The sequence below is a fragment of the Rhincodon typus genome, chromosome 26 (genome assembly GCF_021869965.1).
Source record: "Rhincodon typus isolate 14 chromosome 26, sRhiTyp1.1, whole genome shotgun sequence".
Lineage (NCBI taxonomy): Eukaryota > Metazoa > Chordata > Chondrichthyes > Orectolobiformes > Rhincodontidae > Rhincodon > Rhincodon typus.
The window spans coordinates 32,847,417-32,874,340 of NC_063357.1; the positions used below are offsets into that span (position 1 = coordinate 32,847,417).

Sequence of the window (26,924 nt, forward strand, 5' to 3'; positions counted from 1 at the left end):
AACTATAGGGACTCAAGGGTTATGAGGAACAAACAGAAGAGTGAAACTGAGACCAAGATCAGATCATCCATGATCTTACTGAATGGCAAAGCAGGCTTGATGAATCACATGGCTTACTCCTGTTCCTAGTTCTTATGTTGTACTAAATACTTCCATATAACCATACAACCTCAACAGTACTTTTTTTTTTAAACTGCACCCTATTGTGCTTTCCTTGGATACAAATGATAAAGCGCAACTTCTTATCACAAGGAGGATTTCAGGATCAAGACTGAAAATTTAAAGATAGAGTCAAGCAGCAACATTAACAAAAATCTGTCATCAATCAGCTCATTTAACCTTGATTAAGATTGGAGGCACTTCAATGTCAAGGCACTTTCATATTGATGTTAGGGCTCCAAAAAGAGCAATCCTGAAGTCTGCGCTCCACCCTCTACACTGTAGCAGTGTGCAATCGATCCCTGTAGGGGTCAATAAGAAGGAAGCCCATACTTTCTTGCTTCCATGCTTCCAATACATAATCTGAAGATTGATGAAAACCAAATGATAGACATAATTCAGAGGCGAGCAGAGCATATCCTTTATATTAGGTTATGCTTTTGACACCATCAATACAAAAGTGTCTTCAACTAGGAAGACCCAGTGGAGCCATGGACTACACCCAACAAAAGGGACATCATCCTGCAATACAGAAACATTATAAATCAGACTCCAAAGTCACAACCATCACAATTCATTAAAAGTAGAAAATAAATATCATTCTTCAAAGTCAGTCAGTTGTGTGATGGTCAAGTCAGATTGTACCATGGCAAAGAGCCAAGTTGAGATTCTGGGTTAGCTCTCAGTTACTGGCTGGGTCACAGCATTCTGTCCAGTGCATACCCTCTTCAGTGGCGGTGCCCCTGAATATTCATCATCCTCCTCTTCCACGACCTGGTAACAAATTTTAAAAAAAAAAAGAGTTGATCTGAAAAATCAAAAAGTACATTAAAAGCTTTGTTGTTAAAACTACAAAATTTTGTTGAAATAAAAATTCACTGAAAACCAAGATCTGTTTAACATTCTGAATGGGTCCCTATGAAATAAATGCTGAAAAAAAAAGGAGAATCCCACTATTGCTTAATCCGAGACTAATTCTTTCCCAGCAAAATTCTATGATCCAGTGAAATTTTCAGCCAACTGCTTAAACATTTTCTTCATTGAATTCACAAAAGAATTTGCTTATTTTGAATCACCCAATACATTAGCTTTACTGTTAAAAATAAGTTTAATGCCAGTGGTATACAACAATTTCGAGATGGACAGCCAGAAAAAAACTACCCACCTTGGACTCTGGAAATGACTAGTACCACTTTTTAGTTTGATTTTGACAATGCCTTTTTAATACTTCTAAGAGAATAAATTTGCAAAGAACAAAATAACTCAAAAATGATAAGCTATTGCTCAATTCTCTGGATCAATATTGCTGATAGCATCACTTTCCAAATTTCTATCCTGCTCTGCAACTTACTGATCCTAGCTGTTGCACTGCTTTCTGTACTTACTAAAGTGGTTATTGTTGTGCAAGACTAAAAACAAGGATTCTGCAGCATAACTGACCATGGAAATCATCAGAGCAAGATTTTCCCATCTGTCCCTCCACAATATTCACTTTACAGCAGAGACCACATGATTGGTAACTTAAGCCAATTTTCCTTTCCTAACTAAAGGAATATGTAGCTTCCCAATTTTCACAGCATTTACCCATTAGACCACCAGAAAGTTCAAATCCTAAAGACTCATAGTGCTAAAACTCAATATTTTTTCCATCCTCTATAAAGATTTAAACCACTTATTCTGGTAAGCATTAAATATGTTGGGATGTGTCATCTTAATTTGGAAACCATGGCCTTGCAACACGAGTCAAATTTCTCTACCAGGTTCACATATTGTTTGTTAGGAGTTAATCATTCCTCTTCCACTGTGCCTACACGGTATTTGGCCTGGCACTGAATCAGGGATATTTACAGCAAAATGATAATGGTAGCATGCACACCCTGCCTAAGATTTGACTTTTGTTCATTGGTCTGTGTGCTTTTCCAAATTAAAATGTTGGGATCTGCACATTTAACTTATACATGTTCAAACTGAGCTAAATAATCAAAGTAGAAGAAGTACCATTTTAAAAGTTTAAATTTGGATTTGAAGCTTAACTCAAATGTGTGCTTCGTTCTAACAACTACACTAAAACATACACAAGCTCAGTCTTCCCTATAAGTAGGTGTACACACAATTGGTTCCTGGCTTACCTGAGGCTGCAAGGGAACGAGCTCCTCCTTTGTAAGCATTGGAGGGTCATCTCCTACTTCTGAGGAAGGAAGGGAAGGTTCTGTGAGAGAGAATTGAGAAATTACAACTGCACTAGCCATAAATGTCCACTTGCTGAATAAGAGTCAGAAAAAATGGTCGGGATCTTAGCAGGAGGAAAGACCGTGAGAATCTGACTAAAATAACTTGGAAATTGGATAATCAGTTTGCACTTTCTTAAAAATATCAGGGGGATAAAACTATTTTATTGATGGATGAAATTACAAATGAATTAGCGAGGAACAGAACCACTATTTCCTGTTAAACAAAGCTCGCTGATTTTAATGCTGAGACCATACATAGAAACAACACACAATGGCTTCAGGGTAATCATCCAGGGCTCCCACTCTGAATCACTATCCATTTACAATGGAATAGCTTTCTGACACTCACAGCCTAGGCTCAGTTAGATGATCTCGGTTGGAATAATTGGTATTAGTGTTGAGAAAGATGATTGAGGTAAGCTAGTCCAAGGAAGAACTGCACTACTGATAGAACTGCACCCTAGTTGAGAGTCAATGTTTTCTGCAGGAAAGATATGAAGGCTGAGTACGGAGTTCTATGATATCACTATTACTGTGTACGTACAAACAACAGGACAGTTATTTTTTTCATCCCACTTGTAAGAAGGGTGTTGGCTCATACAATTCCACGAACACCTAATAACCTCCAGTATCTCTAATGGCTCTAAACATTCTTCATTAGTGTTAGCAAGCTGATCACCTTGAATGGTACCACAGGGGTGTCTCAGGTGTGTGTCGTGAGGACAAATCGAGAACATCAATTGGAATTTTGGCAAAGATCTGTAGCTCAGGTTGTGGATGAGGTTGTTGATTTGCTCGCCAAGCTGGCTTGTTTATGTTCAGACGTTTCATCACCATGCTAGGTGACATCATCAGTGGAGCCTCCAATGAAGCGATGTTATTCTACTCCGCTTGGAATTTATACTGTCCGGTCCGTTATGGTGAGTGCTGTCATTTCCGTTTTGATCTGTATGGGTTTGTACATGGTGTCCAATTCTATGTGTTAGTTGACAAAGACACACACAGGAATTCCTAGAGGCATGGTTCTCCACCCATACTTCAATCAACAAACATACAGAATTGGACCCCATGTACAAAACCATACAGATCAAAATCAGAAATGACAGAACTCACCATAACGGACCGGACAGTATAAATTCCAAACGGAGTAGAATAACATCGCTTCATCGGAGGTTCCACTGATGCTGTCACCTAGCATGGTGATGAATCATTTTAAAGACAACATGGCACCTCTGACAACTCAGCACAATCTGCAATCTGCTCTGAATGGTCTTCCAATTAACTAATCAAGGAAAATTTTGTATATCCACACTGATTACACAGTAACAGCCAATATAATTCCTATTGCTCTCCATACCTTCCATGCTTTCCTGCCCAAGCATGGGAGGCTGAGAGTCATCTGCTTTAAAATCAGACAGAAGCGTTGGGCTGACAGGTTCACTTTGCTCCGGGCTGGGGCTCGAGTTTGTACTGCTGTCCACTTTTACCTGGTAGGCATCTGACAAGGAGCTCTGATTACTGGTCTCATCTGAAAGATTAAAAAGCAGTCACACTTTAATCAATCTGAAATAATCATTAGAAGCAAGAAAAAAAAATCCAATTGTTTAGGTACAATGTATGCCTATTAAAGTCATAAAAAAGCAAATTAATAGATTTTTCCCTAATTTCTGATCCTGCTTCCCTGGAGACACTGACTCCCGCAAGGTTAGGTGACCAAGATGCTTATCTCTTCCCAGTGACCGTTTTTCCTGCATGAGTCTGGACAGTAAACGCCATCAAGCTCTTCTGCAATATCTGGTATCAAAGCCAAGCTAAACTCTGTTCTTTCCAATCCCAAGGTTTCTCCACACTTAATTCAGTGACCTTAAGGCTAATCATAGAGCCCCACAAAGACGCTCAATCAGATCAAGTAACTGGAATTAAGATTAAGCTGAGAAATGGCTATTGCATTTGCAGGTTTGTGTTGCACAGTTGAATGTGGTTGTTATTAAATAGTGCCACTGTAGGAGTCCACCCATCTCTTCATTGAAGGAAGAGCTCAATCTGGCAATTACTGCATAAAATACAGCCAGTTAGTATCGGCAGTCCAGATAACAATGGGTGTGATAATAACAAACCTAAACCCTGTCCTCACTTTGAGCCCTTTATTGCATTTCGTTCAGTCATTCTGAGAGAAGAGCAGGCGTTTGGGTGGTGAGTAAGAAAGGGGTTGAAGACTGTCAACAAACACAGAGAATGCTGGAGAAATCTCAGCAGGTCTGGCAGTATCTGTGGAGAGAGAAACAGAGCTAATGTTTTGAGTCCATCACGATTCTTCTTCAGAACTTCTTTCAAGTTGAAGACAGTAAGCAATCCATACGAACACTCCTGCCAAATGTTTCTTCTTCCTTAGTCTAAGAACTTTGACCAAATACAGTTTTTTGCATACTGACGCCACTGATACCATAAAACTAGATGCAGATCAATAATTAGATTTCAAACGTTTGGGTTCAGTATCATTCAGTGCATTTACTCACTGAGCTAACGTTGTGTTACTTTTCCAAAGAAATAGTCCATTTACTAGTATTTAATTTGTAGCGAACATAACAAAGATCACAACACCAGTTGCGCTAGAGATCAATCATTTCATATTTTCAGTTATATATCCTGCATTTATTCCCTAGCTTCTCTGCTTATGGTGGTGGTATGTCATAGTTCAGTCAAGGAGTTATGGCTGCTGCAGCAGGATGCATGTTTGCATGCATGCTGTTTTCTGGAGCTATGGATAACGTTGGTAGAGGCTCAAAAGTTCTTTCCATCACAAGGAGGTCAGGAATCTTTCTCATTCTTACCATCTGCCATTATGGTGTGTTGGGAGAAGTTGCAGTCTGCCAGTCTGATTGGCCTTACTATGATCACACCTTCCCTGGCCACCAAGTCCTAGGTTGGCGCTCATTCGTTACTTCTGGCTCAGAGATAAGGATGCTGCCTAATGCACTACAGATGCCCTATGCCATTCCTTTCAAATTAGATTTGACATTACATTTCAATGGAGTTTCATGACACTTTCACTTTATCAAATTTGAGGAAATTTATTCATAAGCTCTGCTTTTTCAGATTTTGACATTGTCTTTTGAGCCTTTTATATCAATTGGATATTTTGCTGGTTACATTTAGGAACCAATCACGAGTCTAATTTAAGGTGATGAATTAATGTTGTAACAACAAGCATTTCTGACAGAAATATTATTGTTCTTATCATATCTTTTGGTGGTATTATGCTGACAAAGTTACTGTGTGTTGGAATAAGAAAACTGTCCTATTGCAATATGACATTGTACATGAAAATGTCAAATGATAAGATTTTGTTTTAAACAGTTCATTACCAATCAACACTAATGGTGAAGTGGTGGAGTTATTATGGTACCGAACTAGATTAACATCTCAAATTCCACTATGGCAAGTTGGGAAATTTAATTGTCCAAAATCTGGTAGTATGTGGAATTACAATGGGAGAAAAAGTAGACTTGAAAAACTTAACTATTTTCAGGAAAGTGTATCTACCATCCAGGTCTGACCTTCATGTAACTCTAGTCCTCTACTTCAGGTGTGAATCTTGAAGCCCTCAGAAGTTATTTTACAAGCCATTTAATTGTAAACAAAAATTAAAACACTACATGCAAAAGGTCATCTCAGAGCATCAAGCACGAATAGTTTAAACACACTTACCATTCAGTTCCAGGAGGATGGGAGAAGAGCTATTATCCGAAACAGGCAGCAGCTGGAAGCCTTTGTCTCCCTTTGTACTTTTTGTTTCAAGACTGTTCTTCGATTTTGATTTGTCCTAAGAACGTAGAGAAAAGGAGTAGGCCATAACGTCCGTCAAGCCCAGTGCTATACTATTCATCTTGACAAAGTAGACAATCTCACATCTACCAACATCATAAGCCAGTTGCTAATTTTTTGCCACTTATTTAATCTACTTATATATCTTTGCATCCTCCTCACAACTTCCTTTACTATCTGTCTTTATTTGGTTATAACACAGGAGGTTTCTTTGATATAGATTGTAATTTGTTGAGGCCCCAACACAGATCTCTGCAGCACTTTGCCACAGCCTGTTACATCCTCAAAAAACTCTAATAAATTTATTAATCATGATTCCCTTTTAATAAAACCATGTTGACTCTGTCTGATTGTACTCAGGTTTTGTTTTAAACAGGACAGGGTGTAGAAAAGAAAACAGCTTGTACAGAAAAGCAAAGCATTTTTTAAATTTATTCTTCATTCTTCCCACCATACAGAAATTGAACCTTGCACATTTTTTCACTAGAAATGTATTTGCAGGTAATTCCGGTTAACTTTTTATTACATTCAGTCAACAGAAGACTGATGAAAGTAATTCTAATAAATACTTCCTCCCTTGTGCCTTGATCCATCTTTTGACCCTTACACTTCCATCCCTGGTACGCCTCCACTAAACGTCAATAGAACGTACAGTTGGTTAATACCATGGTATCCGAGGTGCAATTACCCCCACAATAAAAAGAATTTCGAGCTGATGGCACATCATAGTAACAATAGACTTTCCTTTACAAATGCAGTGCAAAGTGGCAGGGACAAGTTGAATTAAACACTTAATTTCTGCACTGAAAACAAAACATGCTGGAGATTACAGTGGGTCAGGCAGCATCAATGGAGAGAAAGCAAGCTAACGTTTCGAATCTAGATGACTCTTCATCACAAGTAATGTGAAATGTGGAGGGCACAGCATTTATACAATAGTTGGTGGGGGCAGGGTGGCTTGCTGGGGGAGAAATGGTGTTGATAGTTCAGATAAAGTAATGAGATGCCTAATCAGTTTAAAGCAATTTCTTCAATTGCTCTTCAATAAGACAACAAAGGAATCGACAGTACCCTTCAGCCCTCATTTAACAACAGCAACTTGTATTTATACAGTACTTTCCCTAAGCACCTAAAAGGAGCTTATTAAAGCTGACAAAAAAATGATTGAACAAATGAAGAAATTATCAGGAAAGGTGACTAAAAGCTCAGTCTAAGAAGTTTCAAGGAGTATCCTAAAAGAGGTGGAAGAGGCAAAAAGATCAAGGTATTGGGTAGGAATTCTGGTATTCAGGATCCAAATGAGGTGTGATGTAGCTAAAATTGATGATAAACATTTATTTGAAAGTGAGGCAATGACATATCAGTGGGAGGAATTCAATAAGAGATTGAGAGACTTCATAGCAAGATTTTCCATTAAAGATAAAGGGTGTGACAAATCCAGAGAACCTTGCATATCACAGGCCTTAAAGAAAATACAGAGAAAAATGAAAGCTAATTACTGATAAAGAGGGCAAAATGCAGAAAACCTAAAGGACTTAAAGGCATGAAATTAAAAGGAAACTAGGAAAACAAATAAGAGTCATGAAAACATATTGACGAGTAAAATCCAGGAAAGATATTTTCTTAACCTATAAAGAGAGGTGGGAAAATTACTGGGAAGGTTATATGGGACAGTACAAGTCTTAACTTATCTTCAGAAAGATAGTAGATTAATCAAAGTCTGTTGAAGGCAAGTATGCCATATACCTTCCTGACCATGCTTAATTAGTAAGCATGGATTTCTTTTTGGAAAGTTGTGTCTTATTAATATGATTGAATTTTTTGACAAGGTAATGAGAATTGTCACGGGATTAGTGTATTGAATGTGGTTCAGATGGATTTTAGCAATCTTTTTGTTAAAGTCCCACATATCAGACTGGCCACAGAGGTAAAGGTCCACGGAATCCAAGACAAAGTGACAAGCTGGAGCCAAATCTGAATGACTCAGGTATATTAAGCAAAGGTTGATGATCAACAATGTTTTCTGGGTTCAGTACTACACCCCTTGTTTTTGTACTTCCTCAATTATTTCAATTTGAACACAGATGGTATAATGAAATTTGCAGATGATGCAACAATTGCAAATGTAGTTGATAATGAAGAAGAAAGCTACAAACTGTAGGAGGATGTCAATGGACTAGTCAGGTTGAATAAAAAACAATGGGAAGTGGAGTTCAATGCATTTGGAAAAGGTTAAAAGTCAAGGGAACACACAATGACTAGTATAATACCAAGAGGTTTAGAGGAACAGAATGAACATATGCCCACTGATCCCTGAAGATCACTGGACAGATAATGACGTAGTGTAGAAGTCATATGGCATTATTGCCTAGATTAGCCAAGACATAGAGCAAGGAGATTATGCTAGAACTGTATAGTCGCAGATTGCACTACACCAGATGACATACAGCATGCAGTTCTGGTTATGGCATGAGAAAAGGCACAAAGCATATTGTCAAAGATATTGTCTGGACTGGATAATTTTGTCTATGAGGAAAGACAAGATAGTTTGGTCATTAGTTGTTCTCCTTGGAACAGAGGAGACTAACTGAAGTGCATAAAATTAATCAGGAGTGCTGTGAAGGCCCAAATTCCTTGGCTGAGGGGCTCATAATTAGGGGAGCTTAGATTTAAAGGTAATAAGTACGAGACGTAGAGAATATTCAAGGGGAAATGTTTTCATTCAGAGAGTGGCAGGAAGTGAAACATATTGCCTGCAAACATGGTAGAAGCTGAAATGCTTGATGCATTTAAAAAGTATTAAGTTTAGCTGAAGGGTAGAGACCAAGAGCCAGAATGTGGAATAAGGCTGGATAGTTCTCTGACCTCCAGTGAAGACGTAAAGGACCAAATGGCCATTTTTCATGCTGTGAATTTTTATGATATCTATGGAATAGCTGAAGGCATGGCTACCAATGGTGAAGTGAAATGAGCGGAGTTTGCACAAGAGTAATGCGGCTTCTCCAGGCCTGGTCGGAGATAGAGACAGACCAAGATATATCTGTTATAGAAATACAGAGAGATAAGGCTTGACTTTTAAACTGGTGGCATGTGAATGATGATTTATTTTTGTGAAGGGGTTTAAAAACTAACTAGATTAGTTTTTCCAGAACCATGATATGTAAACCAGTAACTGCTTCCTGGAGTGTTAATGGAAGGTTGTTTATACTTTAGGGTTTATGGCCAGAGAGAGAAAACATTAAGTCATTAGCTTAGCCACAGTCTGGGATAAGCAAACTTTTTTAAAAATTTATTTCAAAAGCTTTTGGTGTCAGCTCAAAGGAGACTTGACTGAAGTCAGATGCAAGCATGGTCTCTCCTAGGAAAAGGAAATGTTCAATGGCAGCACTGGAGCTCAGTGGTTAGCACTGCTGCCTCACAGCAGTAGGGACCTAGAATCGACACACAGTCACCCAAAGCTGGTAGAGTTTGCACACTTTTCCCCACGTCTGCATGGGTTTCTACCAGGTACTCCAGTTTCCTCCCATAGTCCAAAGATGTGAAGGTTAGGTGGAATGGCCATGCCAAATTGCTGCATAGTGCCCACAGGTATCCAGCTAGGTGGATTAGTCTAAGGTAAATGCAGAGTTACAGGAATAGGGTGGGGAATGCTGGGCCTACGTGGGATGCTCTTTCGGGCATTAAATGCAGACTCAATGGGCCAAATGGCCTCTCTGCACTGTACAGATTCCATGATTTAGTGCAGTTAAGGAAATAATTTACCTCAGTGACAGCATAGTTTTTGAAAACTTCCAGACCAGGAGTATTTGGTTAGAAACCTGAACTGCTTATTCAAAACTGAGAAAGTCTAAGGTCTCAGCTGTAAATGTCAAAAGAAAAGGTTTTGTCGTTCACAGGACTGAAAGTGAGAAGCAGTTAAGTAAAACCTACAGATCTGATACAGAATGGAGATTTATCTTTTTTTTTGAGTAACTGTGAAGTTGTGTTGGGGAGTAGATGGGATTTCGTTTCGCCATATTTTGTTAAATTTTCAAAATGCATTATATGCAGATAGTTTGATTTGTTTTATTTTTATTTCTTTTGTATAACGAATAACTATTTTATTGTTAAATCCAAGATCTTGTGTGCTTATGTTTCAGTAATAGATGACCACTTTAAATTAAAATTTAAAAAAACATATAATTCATCAAGCCAGATTTCATTCTGGGATCTGACCTATCCGATAATAGCATCAGCTGGGATCACAGCATTCCTCAGATATTGAAGTTGTTCATATCCAGATACAGCAAGATCTGAATGACATCCAGTCCTAATCTAATAAGAGGCAAGTAATATTCAAGCCACACAATTGCCAGGTAATGACCATTGATACTGGCAATTTGACAATGTCCTGGAATTTACTATTGACTAGAAACTGAATTGGATAAACCAGATAAATACTGTGGATACAAGAATATAGCACAGAATGGGAATTCCGAAGAATGCAAGTTTTCTCCTGACTCCTCAAAGCCTATTCACCATGGACAAGGCATAAGCCAGGAGTGGTTTGGACTACGTTCCACTGGCAAATTCCACAAAACCTGAGAAACTTGACATCATCCAGGACAAAACAGCTTTCATGACCAGCACCCCAAACACAACCTTCAACATTTACCTCCTTCACAACCAATGCAGCAGCGCATTTACAGCCGAGACCTTAGACTTTCTCAGTTTTGAATAAGCAGTTCAGGTTTCTAACCAAATACTCCTGGTCTGGAAGGTTCATTGCTGCAACTCACCCAGGCTACTTCAACCATACCTTCCAAACCTGCAATCATAAGCCTCTAAAAGGACAAGGAGGAACCACCACCTGTAAGCTCCGCACCAAGCCGCACACCAATCTGACTTGGTAGTATAATTGCTGTTCCTTCACTGTTGCAAAGTCCTGGAAGTCTCTTCCTAACTGCACTGTGCATGTATCTACACCACATGGACAGCAGTAATTCAAGTTGGTGCCTTACCACCAACCTTTCTCAAGTGCAATCAGGGTTGGACAATAAATGCTGAACCAGCCATGTTCTGTGAAAAAATAAATAAGAGGTAAACTTACCAATTGAGCCATTCGGGGAGCTCGGATATCCTTTGGAAACAAGGAGAAAAATCAAAAAGTCAATTGAATGTCAATTATCAATTAGAGCATTTGATTCTTAGGTGACTGCTGGTATCACTAAGCACTTTTGTCAAAGCTTGTTACATTCTCAAAGAACTCTAATATTTTTTAAATCATGATTCCCTTGAAAAAAATTATGCTGACTTTGTCCGATTGTACACTGATTTTGTTTTAAGTGGAACAGACAGGGTGCGTTATCACGCCTGATCTTGAGAAAATACTGAGTCTCCCGATAGATCAGGACTAGAATATTGATGAACAGAGACATGCTTTCAAAGCTACATCTTGCACTTATCAGGACAAATGCAAGAATATCAAATTTTGTACCATCGCAACAGTTTATAATACAGAAGAAAAGGAAAACTGATTGGTTGACAATATCAATTATATTTAAGAGGTGAAGTATTTACCTTTCCTCTAACCCTGGGGCTGAGATAATACGAATTAGTTCAACTTACTTTTTGGTTTGTGAATTTTCCGTTGAAAAATTGAACATTTTTCTGTGTATCAGCATGAGGTACTCAAATTAAAGCTCCCTATTCCAACAATGCAACCTAGCTCCAATATCAATATCTGGCATTTAGTTTTAAAGTCGGGCTGTTTTGTGTTGTAGGTCCAAATCCATGATATTAAACACAGACAAAAAATTTATATCAATTTAACTAAATAATCATGAAATATGAATGCGTGATTTTTCATCTCTACCTACCTCTTTAGGGTCAGTCACCGGTACCCACTTGAAGATCCGCAATGATGTATCACCCACCGTCACCCATTTCTTCTCCCTGTGGTAATTCAGAGTTTGCTGTCAATGACCTGAATTTGTAGGGAACTGTGCGCTTTAAAATTCTACTAAATATCATGTTAATCCACACAGACTAATAAAGATACAGCCTTCGCAGGTGACTGTTAGAAATGTTGTAAACAGCACATGGTAGTGGTAGAAAGGCAGACTACAGTTACGACAGTCACAAAAAGCTTCCATCATAAAAATCTAAGTTCTATGATTTTAAATTTCTATTATCTGATACACGTATTGTCAGAATCTGTCACATTGGGTAAAATATTAACAAATTGCAACTGAACTATTTTAAAAATATATACAAAAAAGGTCCTAGTCACATCATGTTCGTGTCGATTGTAGTTGCTGAAGGAATTTTACAGATTGACCAAGAGCCAGAAATTTACAACTACTGGCAATCTGCCAAAACAAAAATCAATATAATTCTTGTTGACCTTAGTTCACTAGTTATTTACCACAATTATGACATGCTGCCTTAAAGGGTCCAACAAAATCTTGGCTCCACTGTAACAAGTGATTAGCAGCATGGGCTTGCCAAAGGCAAGCCCATAAGAGATTTGCTCGCACAAATAAAAGTACGTATAATATGTGGACAAGTTGCTTCAATACCACGAACACTTTAAGATCTTTTATGTAACTTTTAAAAATTAACCTGTAATATACTCAAACAAAATTGCTAATATGTTGCATTGGAATTAAAGAAATTAGTCTCATTAATAACAATGATATTTGGCACAATTGCTAAATGGGATTATGATGTGGCTGCATGAACAGAGACCTGGTTTAAGCAAGGTCAAAGGTATTCTTCATATTTTTGTTTTACCTGGAATCATCTTTTTCAATTCACCTGTACTCGCTCCCTCTTAAATCACACAAATTAGCTGTGAATTTTTTTCAAAATTCAATGTCTTCTGGTCTGTTTTCATAGTTACTTTAAAAGGAATTATGTTATGTCCATTGTTGGGCAGATGATATCTTACACCGCTTACTCCACTTCATTTCCCACAACCATCCATCAGATCCAACGCTAATTCTTTCCTTGTCAGATTAAAGTCATTGACCATGAAAGTTCTTCTTCACCATTTTCGATGGTATATTTTCGTCACTTTATAATAAATAAAACTTTTGAATATTACCACCCCATTTTTATTAGATACCTTTGAAATTTGCAGAAGAATTTCTCCATCTCTTTCTCATGTTTTGAGCTTTATAATGTATCTTCCCAACACTGCAACAGCTATCTCTCTCTCTCTGTTTCACATTTAAAGACAAATTGACTCATTTCCAGCATCAGTTAGTAAATTATTTTGATTTAATACTACAATATTAATCCACACTAGTTATGTCTCCCTCCACTTTTTCTTTGTCTATTATTCCAGAGCAATGGAAGGCGTTCAGGAAAAGCTAATCCAAGTAAAAACCATGCATATTCCTTTCAAAGGAGAAGTTACAGCATCCACAGCTCGTCCATTCTAATGACAAAAGGAAACAAAAATCAAAATGAAATAGAAATAGGAGACTTCCAAAAATGCTAGGAGCAAAATTCAATTAATAACTAAAAAAAAAATCAAGGAAAGTACAGAAGAGAAATGAAAAGTTCATAAGGGAGACAAAAACATTATGAGAAAAGATTAGCAAGCAAAATTAAATTGAATCATAAATCATTTTATTATGATATAAATTGTAAGCACTGCAGGGGCTGGAGGGCATAGTCTTGACCCACAATTACATTGAAATTTACAAGCCTGAACTCGTGCTTTGTCGATGTCTGTGGCACAGGTGTAATGTCCCTCTAGACCACAATATCTGGGTTCAGGTTCCACTGTCATAAAAAAACCTGTTCAAATATGTTAAGTGTATAAAGAGACACGTACCTCATTAGAGAGCTGGTATCTTTTTAAATTTGAGTTTATTTGTTTCCAAACATATGGTATAAAGTAAAAGCAGCTAGCTAGTGAAAAGGTTGATCCTATTAGAGACCAGAAGAAAGCTTTCATGTAGAGACAAGTAACATTGTAAAAGTATTAAATGTGTGCTTTGCATGTATCTTCACAAAGGAGTGACTGTTGTTGCTGCAGTACATTCAAAAAAAAAGGGGGAAGTTGTGAAAAACTGAAAGAACTGCAAATGCTGCTTCAATGGTTCTGAAGAAGCATCATTGGATGCGAAACATTAATTCTGCCTTCTCTCCACAGATGCTGCCAGATCAGATGCGTTTTTCCAGTTATTTCTGTTTTTGTTAGGGGGAAATTATGGATAGATAATAATAAATAGAAAAGACATGACAAAAAGATTTGAATGACTGAAAACTGATTTGTCTCTTGATCCAGATGAAATGCATCCTAGGTTGCTAAACTGAGCAAAGATAGAATAGTAGGGGAATTGGTCACATTAGCAATCTCCAAGATTGAAATAATGAGAAGTTATTGGAAACCACTAACAGATAAAATAAACTTTTGTTTGGGAAGGAAATCGTTAATCAAAGGAAGCGTGTATGGGTTTTTTGCAGAAAAATCATGCCTGAGTAACTTGACTGAATTCTTTGATTAAACAAGAAAGGTTGATTAAGTTCATACAGACGTACATGCAAACTTTCAGAAAGCATTTGATAAAGTACTACACAGGAGGCCTGTTATATTGTTACAATACGGAGATGGACAGCCAAACAAAATCAGTCTTTTCACATCTGCATTGACAACGGAGTAAAACTAAACCATCAAGACCCTAATAGTTAGTCCAGTGGTCCTGACCAGAATTTTCAATACTAATCCCAAACTTTGTGAATAATTAATTCCAGATAGGTATCTTAAGCAAACAATTTAACTATTTATTAAATACACAATAATTTTAGCAGAGGAAAAGTTAAACAAGGTAAACTGATTAATGCCTAAACTTTAAATCCAAAACATTTGCTTTTGCCCCCATTCACATAAAAGACAAACAAATGAATACAGTTCAGGTACAAACAAAATAACAAAACCGGCCAAATTACTTAAATGGCTTTCATGATGTGTTGTTTCACATGCTTAGATGTGGACTCTGGTTGCTTTTCTGGAACTGCTAATTCAGGTCATCTTCTCAGTTCACTCAGATATAGGTATTAATACTTCTAACTCAGCTTCCTACCCTCTGGGCTTCCAAAAGTGGTGTGGCAGATTAGGCAGAGCACATTTAAATCTTCATGTTGTGGTGTCAGCTGCCAAGCTCATCTCCCCGAGAAAACACAATTCAAAAAAAAAACTTCAATTCTGATCCCATCCCGATAGACTGAACATTTCTTCCCGAGGCCTCAATTACCAATTCAACAACTACCATCTTTTTGAACACAGTCTCTTCCAGACTTGCTTGTACCAATTCCCAGGTACTGACCTTGTTAATACCCAACTTCTGCTAAATTTTTTAAACACAATATTCTTACTGGGGTCGCTGTGTCTGCAGGAGCCCTTTTGATCAAGATTCAGCTTGTGAATAACCTCCAGATCCGGCCTCACAAACAAACAAAAGCTGATTTGGTTGTTCTTTTCTCTTTACCACAAGCTGTCCCAAAGTCTACACATCATTCTCAGCACACAATTACTAGTTCACAGCTACAAGTCAAAATTTAAAAAAGAATAAAACAAAAAATAAATGAAAATCAGCGAGTGTTCTAACAATATTGATTTAAGCACTGCAATTAAAATGGTGGCTTGCATACAAAATTGGTACATAAAACAAAACAAAGCAGAGCGGTGAACTGATATTTTCAGGTTAGAAGATGGTTTGCAGTGGGGTTCCCCTAGGGTCAGGTTGGGATTATTATGCTTTGCAATTTTTATAAGTGACCTAGACTCTGATACAGGGAACAACATTAAGTTTATGTATTATTTGGTAAAATAGATTATGATAAAGGGTAGTTAATAACTCCAGAAAGACACAGACAGAACTATGAAATCAGTTCAATATAAAAACATATAAAGCAATGCACACAGAGAAGTAATATGGGAAGTCACTATAGAATAATTGGCAGGGCAATTTGATAAGGTGACTGAAAAGCATGTAGGATACTGGGATTTATAAATAAAGGATTAAAGCATAAAAATAAAGATTAGTTTAGAACTTTAGAAAACACTGTTCAGGTCTCGGCTAAAGAATTGTGGATGCTTCAGGATTATGTAAAGGCATTAGAAAGAGTACAAATAACGTTTACCAGAACATTATCAGTGAAGAAGAAATGTTAACACTGTACTGTCCTTCTTGGGCAGATACATTAAAAGGTGACATTAGAGGTTTTCAACATTTCAGGCTTTTAACAAAGCAAAACTATCTCCCTAGCAAGGTGCTCAATAACTAGAAGTCATGAGTTCAATATTATGGTTAAAATATTTATAGAAAAGATGAGGATTCGTTTCTCGACTCAAGAGCTGAGGTGCTGAAATATGGAATATTGTGCCTGAAAAACTGGTGGAAGCTGATTTCAGATATAGTTGGAAAACCTACAAATTTACAGACAAACAGCAGGGCAATGGGATTAATCATGACTGACCTTTCAAAGAATTAGCATAGGCACAATGGGCTAAACAGCTTCCTTCTGTGCTTATAGGTTAATTTCTCTGAAACATATAATTCAAACAAAAAACAAAAGCTTAGAATGTAAACATACAGTAGTTATAAATAATATAAAAACTGAGCATAACATATGGTAGGTTGTGTATCTGCATTGCAAAATGTAGAAATTTGTGGAGAGCAAAACTGTCTCAAGTGAACACGTTTCCAGTAGATGAATCTGTCTCAATTCTGTCTGGCTCAGAGTCCCTAAACTGATGTATGAATTGGACACACTCCAACACAGAATTTCAGGACAGTTTTCTCCAAACTTCAGTCCTGCCTCATTGAAAACGCAGGCTCATACTGGGGTTGATGTTATTGATAGCGTATACAGTAAGGGAATCTAGGTGAATTAGAAATCAAGGAACTAGAAAAAGTAATCATATCCAAGGGGTACAATGCAGTTGCTCCATGAGAGGATGATGATAAAAGACTGATGATAAAAACAGTCAGAATTTTAACCATGGAGGGTGGATGATGAGGAGGAGGAAAACAAGAAGCATAATGTAGCGGTTGTAGAACATTAAATAATTAAGGGGACATCCTACATTGGGAAGATCACAAGCTGACCTTACAACAGTAAGGAAGACATCTCAGAATGATTTGAACGTATATTGCAAAGAAAGAGGGTAGATCCATTTGCTGTCGTTGAGCGATTTTAATGAAGCATTTTAATTTTTCATATAAATTAGTATAAGACGACCAGGAAATGTTAAGAAGTTTTCTGGAGTACATCTGGGTTTGTTTTTAGAAACAAAATGCTCTAGAGAGACCATAAGACTAAAATATAGTAGTATACAAAAGTGCAAAACAAAGGTCTAGATCATGGTGAGTGGTACAGATACAAAGAAAAGCAAAGTGTGGCAACACCAACAGATGACAAGTTCCAAAAGGGCATATGAAACAAAACTTGCAAGGAAGATCAAGCCAACACAAAATACTTTCCATTTGAATTAGAGGGGGCGGGAAGAAAACAAAACAAACAATCAAAACTATTGTAGGCTCCTTGAAAATGAATATAAGTGATGTTATCAACGATAAGCAAATGCAGACAAATGAATAATTAGTAGAGAGGTCAGCATGCTAAACATTCTAACATAACTATTGCTGAATCAGGGACAAGAACTGAACAAAATTACCACAAACAAGATAACAATAACAGAGAAAGTAATGCAATAAAGCTGTAATACCATGGACCAGGTTCCCTTCTATCCCAGGGCTTTAAAGGACGTAGACGAGAACATTGGGAAAGCCCTAACTATGGGTATTCAAAGTGTTCTTGATTCAGAAACTATTCTTTTAGATGGGAAAATCATGTATTGCCCTCTGCTACTTAAGAAAGGGGAGAAAAGTAAACCAGGGACTTAAAGGCCAGCTACTTTAATTTCTGCTGTCGGGAAATTTATGCAGTCTAAAGGTTAAGAACAAAGTGAGTAAATAATGTCAGCATTTTTAGTTGATCACAAAGAGCAAGCATAGATCTGTAAAAGGTAGTCATGTCTAACAAATCAGATTGAATTTTTTGAAGAGGTGAATGAATTAAATGACAAGAGAATATCGACAGATGTTATTCATATGGATTTTAGAAGTCATTCATAGAATGCCTTCTAAGAGCCATTAGCCAAATTTGGAATTCATGGATTTGAAGGCAAATTGTTGACCTACTAAGGAAATTGGCTGAAAGAAAGGAGATGGAGAACTGGATTAATAGCTTGCAGGACTTGACTGCTAATGTTCCTTGCAAGATGTGCAGACATGCAGCAAACTCAATGTTCCTACACACCTGCACATAAAATTTGGTTTCTAACTCGCCATGCAAAGAATTTACATGTGCTACAGACTTAAATAAATCACTTGCACGCTCCAAAAAAAAAGGTACTTTCCATTGTATGCAGTGACAACTTTGTTGGATAGGATACACAGCCATATATCCATAATTGCCAATGACAGGAAAAAATAGTATTGTAAGTGGTGTAAACACAAGTGCAAAATTACAAAGCAATATTAATACATTCAGTGAATTGGCAAAGAGATTTCAATGTGGGCAAATGTGAGATCTTCCATTTTTGGCCTAAAAAAGATAAATAACAAAAAGCTAGATAAAGTGGAAGTCTAAGCAGACAGTCCAGGCTCTCAGGTCATTTAAATTTGGCAAGAGTATTGAAGATTTGTGTTGCAGAACTTGTCTTACCCACAGCCAAGCTGTTGCAGTACAGCTACAACACTGGAATCTACCCAACAGTGTAGAAAATTGCCTAGTAACCTCCTGTACAAAAAAATAAAGGACAAATCCAACTTGGCCAATTGTTGCCCTATAAGTCTACTCTCAAACATCTGTAAAAGTGATAGAAAGTGTCACCAAGCAGCAACTACTCAGCAATAGCCAGCTCACTGATGCCAATTTTGGGATCTGCTAGGGCCACTCAGCTCCTGACCTCTTTACAACCTTGGTTCAAATATGGATAAAAGAGCTGAATTCCAGAAGTGAAGTCAGAGTGACAGCCCTTGACATCAAGGTTACATTCAACTGAATGTGGCATCAAGAGCCCTGGCAGAACTGGAATCAATGCAAAACAAGGGGGAAACTCTCTGTGGTTACAGTCATACCTGGCACATAGGAAGATGGTTGTGGTTGTTGGAGGTCAGTCATCTCAGCTCCAGGTCATCTTTGCAGGAGTTCCTCAGCGTAGTGTCCTAGGCCTAACGATCTTCAAGTGCTTTATCAATGACCTTCCCTTCATCACAAGGTCAAAAGTGGGATGTCCACCAATGATTACACAGTGTTCAGCACCATTTGCAATTCCCCAGATATTGAAGGAGTTCATGTTCAAATGCAAAAAGACCTGGACAATATCCAGCTTGGACTGATAAGTGGCAAGTAACATTCACACCAAACAAATGCCAGCAATGGCCATCTCCAATAAAAGACAATCTAACTACTGCCCCTTGACATTCTATGACATTACCATTACTGAAACCCCCACTATCAACATTCTGGAGGTTACCGCTGCCCAGAAACTCAACTAGACTCATCATATAAGTACAGTGGCTACAAGAGAAGGTCGAAGGCTAGGAATACTGCAATGAGTAACTCACTTCCTAACTCCCCAAAGCCTGTCCACCATCTACAAGGCACAAATCAGGACTGTGATGGAATACTTCTCACTTGCCTGGATGTGCGTTGCTCCAACAACACTCAAGAAACTCGACACCATCCAGGACAAAACAATCTGCTTGACTGGCACCACATCCACAATCATCCACTCCCTTCACTACCAGTGCTCAGCAGCAGCATGTACAATTTACAAGATACACTGCAGAAATTTGCCCAAGATCATTAGACAACACCTTCTGAACCCACACCACTTCCATCCAAAAGGACAAAGGCAGCAGATACATGGGAACACCTGCAACTTCCCCTCCAAGTCACTCACCACCCTGACTTGGAAATATATTGTTGTTCCTTCACTGTCACTGGGTTAAAATTCTGGAATTCCTTCCCGAATGGCATTGTGGTTCGACCAACAGGTGTGAATTGCAGCAGTTCAAGAAGACAGCTCACCATTATCTTCTCAAGGACAACCAGGGACTGGCAATAAATGCTGGACAGCCATCAACACCTATGCCCCAGGAGAGAATTAAAAAAATATATGGCAGGTAGATAGAGGAGTAGAATACAAGGAAAGAGAAATCATGCTTCAGCTATAGAAAACCCTGGTTAGATTCCTGGAATACTGTGTGATTATAGGTTTTGAACGCTACATTAGAAAATCAATGAGTCAAGCTCTAATTTAGTACTATGCAAATAATTTAAGCAGACCGTTTAGTACAGTGCAACACTGCAACACTACATTGGCAAAGGGAAAAAGAAATTCAAAAGAAACACATTTTCCTGGTCATGTGGATATAAAAGTTCCCATTACTTTTTTTTTGAAGAGCATTATGTGATACTCTTAATATATCACCTCATAGTGATCCCAACATTACCAGTGACAGAGCTGTGTTTATTCTTTCATGGGATGTGGGTGTCACTGAGTAGGGCAGCAGTTGCCTCTCTAGTTAGTTGCTTATTCCTAATTGTGCTTGAATAGAGTGGCTTGCTTGGCCATTTCAGAAAGGAAGCATAGATGTGGATCTGGAGTCACATGAAGGCCTAACCAAGCAAGGATGGCATATTTGCTTCCAGTGAACCAGATGGGTTTTTATGACAGTCAATAGTTTGACACTTTCATTTGCATTGAATTGAAATTCCACCAGGTGTATGGTGGGTCTTGAACCAAATCCAGATCCTCAGACATTGGCCTCAGCTCGTGGATAACTGGACAAATAACTTGACCAGTCTGCCACACTGACTAAACATCGTTGCATAAATTATCACCCTATTTACTGCACAACAAAATACCCTATTTACCTTTTCAAAAAACCAGATATCCATCTCCTTAGCTTTAGTTTGTTCTGTCTTTTAAGTGGGTAATTCATCCTCCAGAAACCAGTCCAAAGCTACTCAGTTCCTTACCCTCATGAATTTGGTCTCTTCAATCTGAAACTGAGATGCCACTGGCATTCCACATACTGAATAGCAAATGGCTGACTATCTGTTCTCTTTCTCAGAGTCTTGAACACTGTATGTAAAGTTCAGCAATCTCTTGGGAAAACCTGCAACCCGATCCTATAATGGTTTCCTAATGACTTCTCCTTTCCCAAAGCCTATCTCCATGGCAATATAAAATCACATGGGCTTTAAATCCTGGAAGAAATGCTAATTAGATTCCCTTTAATCCTTCAACTCCATTCCATTTTAGAAATAATCGACTGTTTAAAATATAACCATGTACAAATCCCGACATTCCTAGCACCTCTCTGAGGCTTTATACTAACAGTCTACCCAGAGTCAGTACAGGTACTGTTGTTATTGTCTACAAAAGTGAATAATTGTTTTACTGGGAATATGGCAATTTGGACAAGTCAAATAAAAACAAAGAACTGTGGAAGGTAGAAATCTGTGTTTGATTCTCCTGATTGATGAAGGTATTTGCCAAAACTCGCTTACATAGCCACAACTCATGCCTTAGTGACTGCCTCAGAATCAGACTTACCCGATGTGGATTTCAAATCCTCGTTTCAAATCTGTGCAGGATCCGAGGTATCTCTTTGATGTACAATGCTCCTCAGACAGCTGTTCTCAGTACATCCCGATATCCACCTTCAGTGCCACGTGCCGCCACATGCACAACCTTGACCGCTCTTCCATCAGCACCAATTCATGCTATCTCTGTCCTTGAGTCTCACTACATTCTTCAGCTCATTCAACATTTTAACGAGAAACCTTTTCTCCTCTTTTCAGGTGTTAAGGAATGCAAACTGCAACAACTCAGTGCTACACATGCTCTTTTGACATCTTCCTCCCCTCCCATTCCCTCCACCTCCATCCCTTCCTCATAATATAGAATCCCTAGTGTGGAAGCAGGCTATTTGGCCCGTCGTGTCCATACTGCCCCTCGAAGAGCATCCCACTCAGACCCACCCCCTAACATATAATTCTGCATTATCCATAGCCAAATCACCTAACCTGCACATCCCTGGACACTATGGGCAATTTACCATGACCAATCTACTTTAACCTGCATATCTTTAGATTATGGGAGGAAATCGGAGCACCTGGAAGAAGCCCACGCAGACACAGGGGGAACATGCAAACTCCACGCAGTCGCTTGAGGCCCGAATCAAACCCAGGTCCCTTGTGTTGTGAGACAGCAGAACTAACCACTGAGCCACCACGCTGCCCTAAACCCTCTAACCCCAGCTCGTCGGATATTTGCCAAACCTTCTGACCTTCCACTCTTTGATGCTGTACCAGCAAAGAATTTAATTGTATCCCTTATGCCCAACACCTCAATGAATTTCAGACATGACCTGATATTAAATGCTTCTTCCATTACCATCGCCTGCAGGACCATTTCCTTAAGCAGAAGTCCTCTCCCCAACCCAGAGACTTCTTCACTCGCCTCTAAAACTCTCCCTCCCACTGGACCTCTCGGTCTGGCCTTTTATCTGCCTGTTTGTTGTGACATTGGTTGCCTTAGGTTAAAATAGATGAGGGGAAATGGAGAAACTATCTCCCTCTGACCTCACGGTTCTCTTTGTTCTCAGATCCAACCCTGGCTTTTTAAAAGCAAACCTGTGGACGAGGGTGTTGTTGTTCTTTCCTGGCATACTGAGTTCTACCTTGTGGAGGCTGAGCACCAGCTCTAGGATGCCTCCTCTATCGCCCCCAGACCATGACCCCACCACTGAGCAAACTATTAATTCCAATCCTGTCACTAATCTCACCTCATCTGGGGATTTCTTCCCAACAACATCACACCTCATAGCTCCAGCACTCTACACAGCTTCTTCTGTCTACTTCTCAAAATCCACAAATAGGACTGCCCTAGCAAACCCATTGTTTCCACCTGTTCCTGCTCCATGGAACTTATTTTATCCAACATTGACTCAATTATTTTTTCTCCCTTTGTCCAATCCCTTCCCACTTACATTCACAACTCATTGGATGCTTTATGTCAGTTTTAAAGAACTGCTGGTGGGCACCAGCCGTCTCCTCTTCACCATGGACATGCAATCTCTCTACACTATTCCTCAGCAATTTCGTTTGAGGGCTCTGTGCTTCTTCCTTGAGAGAAGGTCTGAACTGTCCCCACCCACCAGCACAACCCTCCACCTGACCAACCTCATCCTCACTTTTTACAACATCTCCTTTAACTCCGCTCACTTTTTTTCAGGTCAAAGGTATGGATATCCATACGGGTGCCAGTTATGCTCATCATTTTGTGGGGTATGTGGAACATTCTTGTTCCAGTCCTACTCAGGTCCCCAACCCACAACTCTTTCTTTGGTACATCAATGACATAATTGATGCAGTCTCTCTCTTTCGTTTGAAATTGGAGGAAAAAAAATGATTAATTTTGCTCCCAATTTTCACCCTGCACTTACCTTCACCTGGTTCTTCTCTGATTCCTCTCTTCCCTTCCCTTCCTTGACGTCTGTTTCCATTTCTTGGGATAAGATGGCCGCCAATATCTATTATACACGCACTGACTCCCACAGTTACCTTGATTTTACCCTGCTTCCTGTAAGGACTCCATTCCATTCTCCAAGTTTCTTCTTCTCTGTCGCATCTGTTCTGATGATGCCACCATCTGCACGGGTGCCTCAGAAATGTCTAACATTTTCCTGTGCCAAGGACCACTGCCGTGACCGATCCATTTGCCACACTTCTGCCCTCACCCCTTCCGTCCCCTCCCACAAATAAGATAGCGCTCCCCTTTCTCTTCACTTTACACCTCATCAGCCTGTACATACAAAGATCAAAAGCCACCATTCCCACCTCCGGCAGAATGCCTCCACCAGACAAATATTCCCTCCCTTCCCTTGTCATCATTCAGGAGGGACCATTCCCTCTGTGACACCCTGGTCCATGTCCAACATCTCCCCACATCCCCCACTGCTCCTTCCCATACAGTGACAGAAGGGACAATATTTGCCCGTTTATCTCTTCCCTCCTCAAGACCAGACACACGTTCCAGGTGAAATCGATTTATCTTCACTTCATTCAATTAGGTTTCTGCATTCACTGTTCACAATCTGGTCTATTCTACATTGGGGAGACAAAATGTAGACTGGGCAACAACTTTGCCGAACACTTCTGCTCCGACTATTAAAAAGTGACCCTGAGCTTCCAGTGGCCTTCCACTTCAATACAGCATCATGTTCCTTGCCAACATTTCTGTCTCAGGCCTGCTGCAGTGCTTCAGTGAGGCTCAACACAAGCTGGAGAAACAAACCTCATCCTCTGCCTAGGGAGCTAACAGCTTCAGGGCTCAACATGGAGTTTAACTATTCCAGAAATAAACTTAATCCATCTAGGCTGCACATCCCTAGTAACTACTGGGCAGTTCCAGCATGGCCATTGCACATCTTTGGACTGGGGAAGGAAGCTAGAGCACCCAATGGAAACTGGTGCAGACAAGGGAAGAATGTGCTAACTCCACACAGACAGTTGCCCAAGGTTAGAATCAAACCCACGTTTCTGGCACTGTGAGGCGGCAGTGCCAACCAATTCCTGGAACTAATAAATACATATCTCACCAAAGTGGACACATTTTTTCACTTTCACAGCTATCATTTACACCTATTTTGCATATCTAGTACTCCTTTTCATTGCCGTGATCTTTTGCTTTGGAGCACATTCACCATCTGTTCCAATGGCTCCTCCTCCCCTCTCTATCAATAGCATTAAAAACTATGATTCTCCAGCTCCTTTCCATTCTGAAGAAGCTATACTGAACTCAAAACTTTTCTTGCTCCAAAGATGTTGCCAGACCTGCTGAGTTTCTTCAGCACCCTCTGTTTTTTATTTCAGATTTCCAGCACCTGCAGTATTTTTCTTTTATATCAACTAGATACAATTGATTATTATGTATGTCAATTTACTACAGAAAAAGACATCCCTTATTAGTTTCTTAACCAAGTGCTGCATTTTTACTTGAAATTACATTCTCCAAATTACAATCTTTACAGAACAGAGACAAGTTATGTCTACGGCAGATAGTGAAATTTGAATTCAATAAATATCTGGAATTAAGAATCTAATGCTGACCATGAATCCATTGTTGATTGTCAGGAAAAATCTATCTGGTTCACTAACATCCTTTAGGGAAGGAAACTGCCCTCTTACCTGGTCTGGCCTCCATGTGACTCCAGACCCACAGCAATGCGGTTGACTCTTAACTGCCCTATGGGCAATTAGGGATGGGCAATAAATGTTGCTTAGTCTTGCTGCTTCCCATGAATGAATAAAAAATTTGGCGCACTTTAAGGTAAAAGGCTCGATTGCAACAGCAAGAGTGGGAGCCGTTGTAGGAGATAGATACCTACAGGCAGAGAGAGAAAGTGGAAGAAACTTGTATGTTGCAACACAGCAGCCTGGATTCCTAACACAGAATAAGTGAAAATAAATTGCAAAAGTGAGACAAAAGTGTCCTTATTTAATTTGTTTGGAGAAGGAACAGAAAAATTTACAAGACCATAGATTAAAACCTTTTTTGTTTGAGATGTGGACATCACTGACTAGCATTTATTGCCCTAGAGAAAGTGGTGGTGAGTTACCTTTTTTAAACTGCTGGGGTCGTTAGGATGTAAGGACCCCCTCAGAGCTGTTAGGGAGTTCTGGCATATTAACCCAGACACAGCAAAAGATCAAATATAAAGTTCCAAGTCAAAATGGTGTGTGACATGGAAGGGAACTTGCAGGTGGTGATGTTTACAGGCTTCTACAGCACTTGTTCTTGAAGGTGATTTAGAGACTGCAGCCACTGTATCAGTGATGATTCTCCAAGCCATAGTGTAACAGTAACAAGAACTTCTGGAATTTAACTGCATGCCTTGAACAGTGCTCTACCAACATCTCAGAGAAATGATACACAGACCTTCCGTTGACTATCTGATGGCCTCAGTTTTAAACAAGACTACAGGCCATTTACGACTAGGCACTTAGGGCTATGTTTAAAAAAAAAGTCTGGCGGACGAACAGAAGCCAGCCTGCTCTTCTTCTTGAAAAGAATAATGCTCCAGAACGTGGCCTACTCTACTATTGGTTTGACTTCATTCTGAGACTTTCAGCAAATGAATCAAACTGGCCCTGCCCACCCAGGTCCTGCAATACAACCGGAAGTCTCGCCTCCTTAGCTCCTCGTCAGTCCCGAGACGCGGTTACCACAGGAACCGGGGGTCGCCGTCGTCCTTGAATGGCTGAACATACCGTCAATCAAATGTCCCTCACATCACTTCCGTCTCCGGATGCCGTTGCTCCCGCCCGTGCGTCGTCTTTCCCCCTTCAATAAAAGTATTTACCGGAGAGCGGCTCACCATTTTCGGACCTTCTCGATAGCTGCCATAACCTTTTTGATGTCATCTTTGGCTCGGCTGCGTGTCTCTGCTCTCACCGACCGGCCCGACATCTTTTCATCCGCGATTTTGTTGAATAATAAAACTTTATCTCCTTTCCTGACAAGCACGGCCCCGCTCCGCAAGCCGGACTCTGCGCCTGCGCCGTGCGTCGGCCTGACGTAGACCTGGCACGTGCATGGTCGACGTCATCACGACCTTCCGGCAAGGT

General features: G+C 39.4%; 1 protein-coding gene across 3 annotated transcripts; it reads right to left on the reverse strand.

The window, feature by feature from the left end:
• Positions 1 to 556: 556 nt before the first annotated feature.
• On the reverse strand, positions 557 to 26,843 carry LOC109910827 (BAF chromatin remodeling complex subunit BCL7B). 3 transcript variants are annotated; one of them, XM_020510082.2, is made up of 7 exons: positions 26,675 to 26,843; positions 12,074 to 12,149; positions 11,305 to 11,334; positions 6,099 to 6,213; positions 3,748 to 3,918; positions 2,289 to 2,347; positions 557 to 933 (listed from the first exon to the last, which is right to left on the reverse strand). In XM_020510082.2, exons 1-7 carry the CDS (start codon positions 26,764 to 26,766, stop codon positions 835 to 837), a joined length of 642 nt encoding a protein of 213 aa, XP_020365671.1. In that variant the 5' UTR covers positions 26,767 to 26,843; the 3' UTR covers positions 557 to 834. The 3 variants fall into 3 exon arrangements, with proteins under 3 accessions (XP_020365671.1, XP_020365670.1, XP_048468642.1); XM_020510081.2 differs by having other exon boundaries at positions 2,289 to 2,368; XM_048612685.1 differs by having other exon boundaries at positions 905 to 967; positions 2,289 to 2,368.
• Between the last annotated feature and the right edge of the window lie 81 nt (positions 26,844 to 26,924).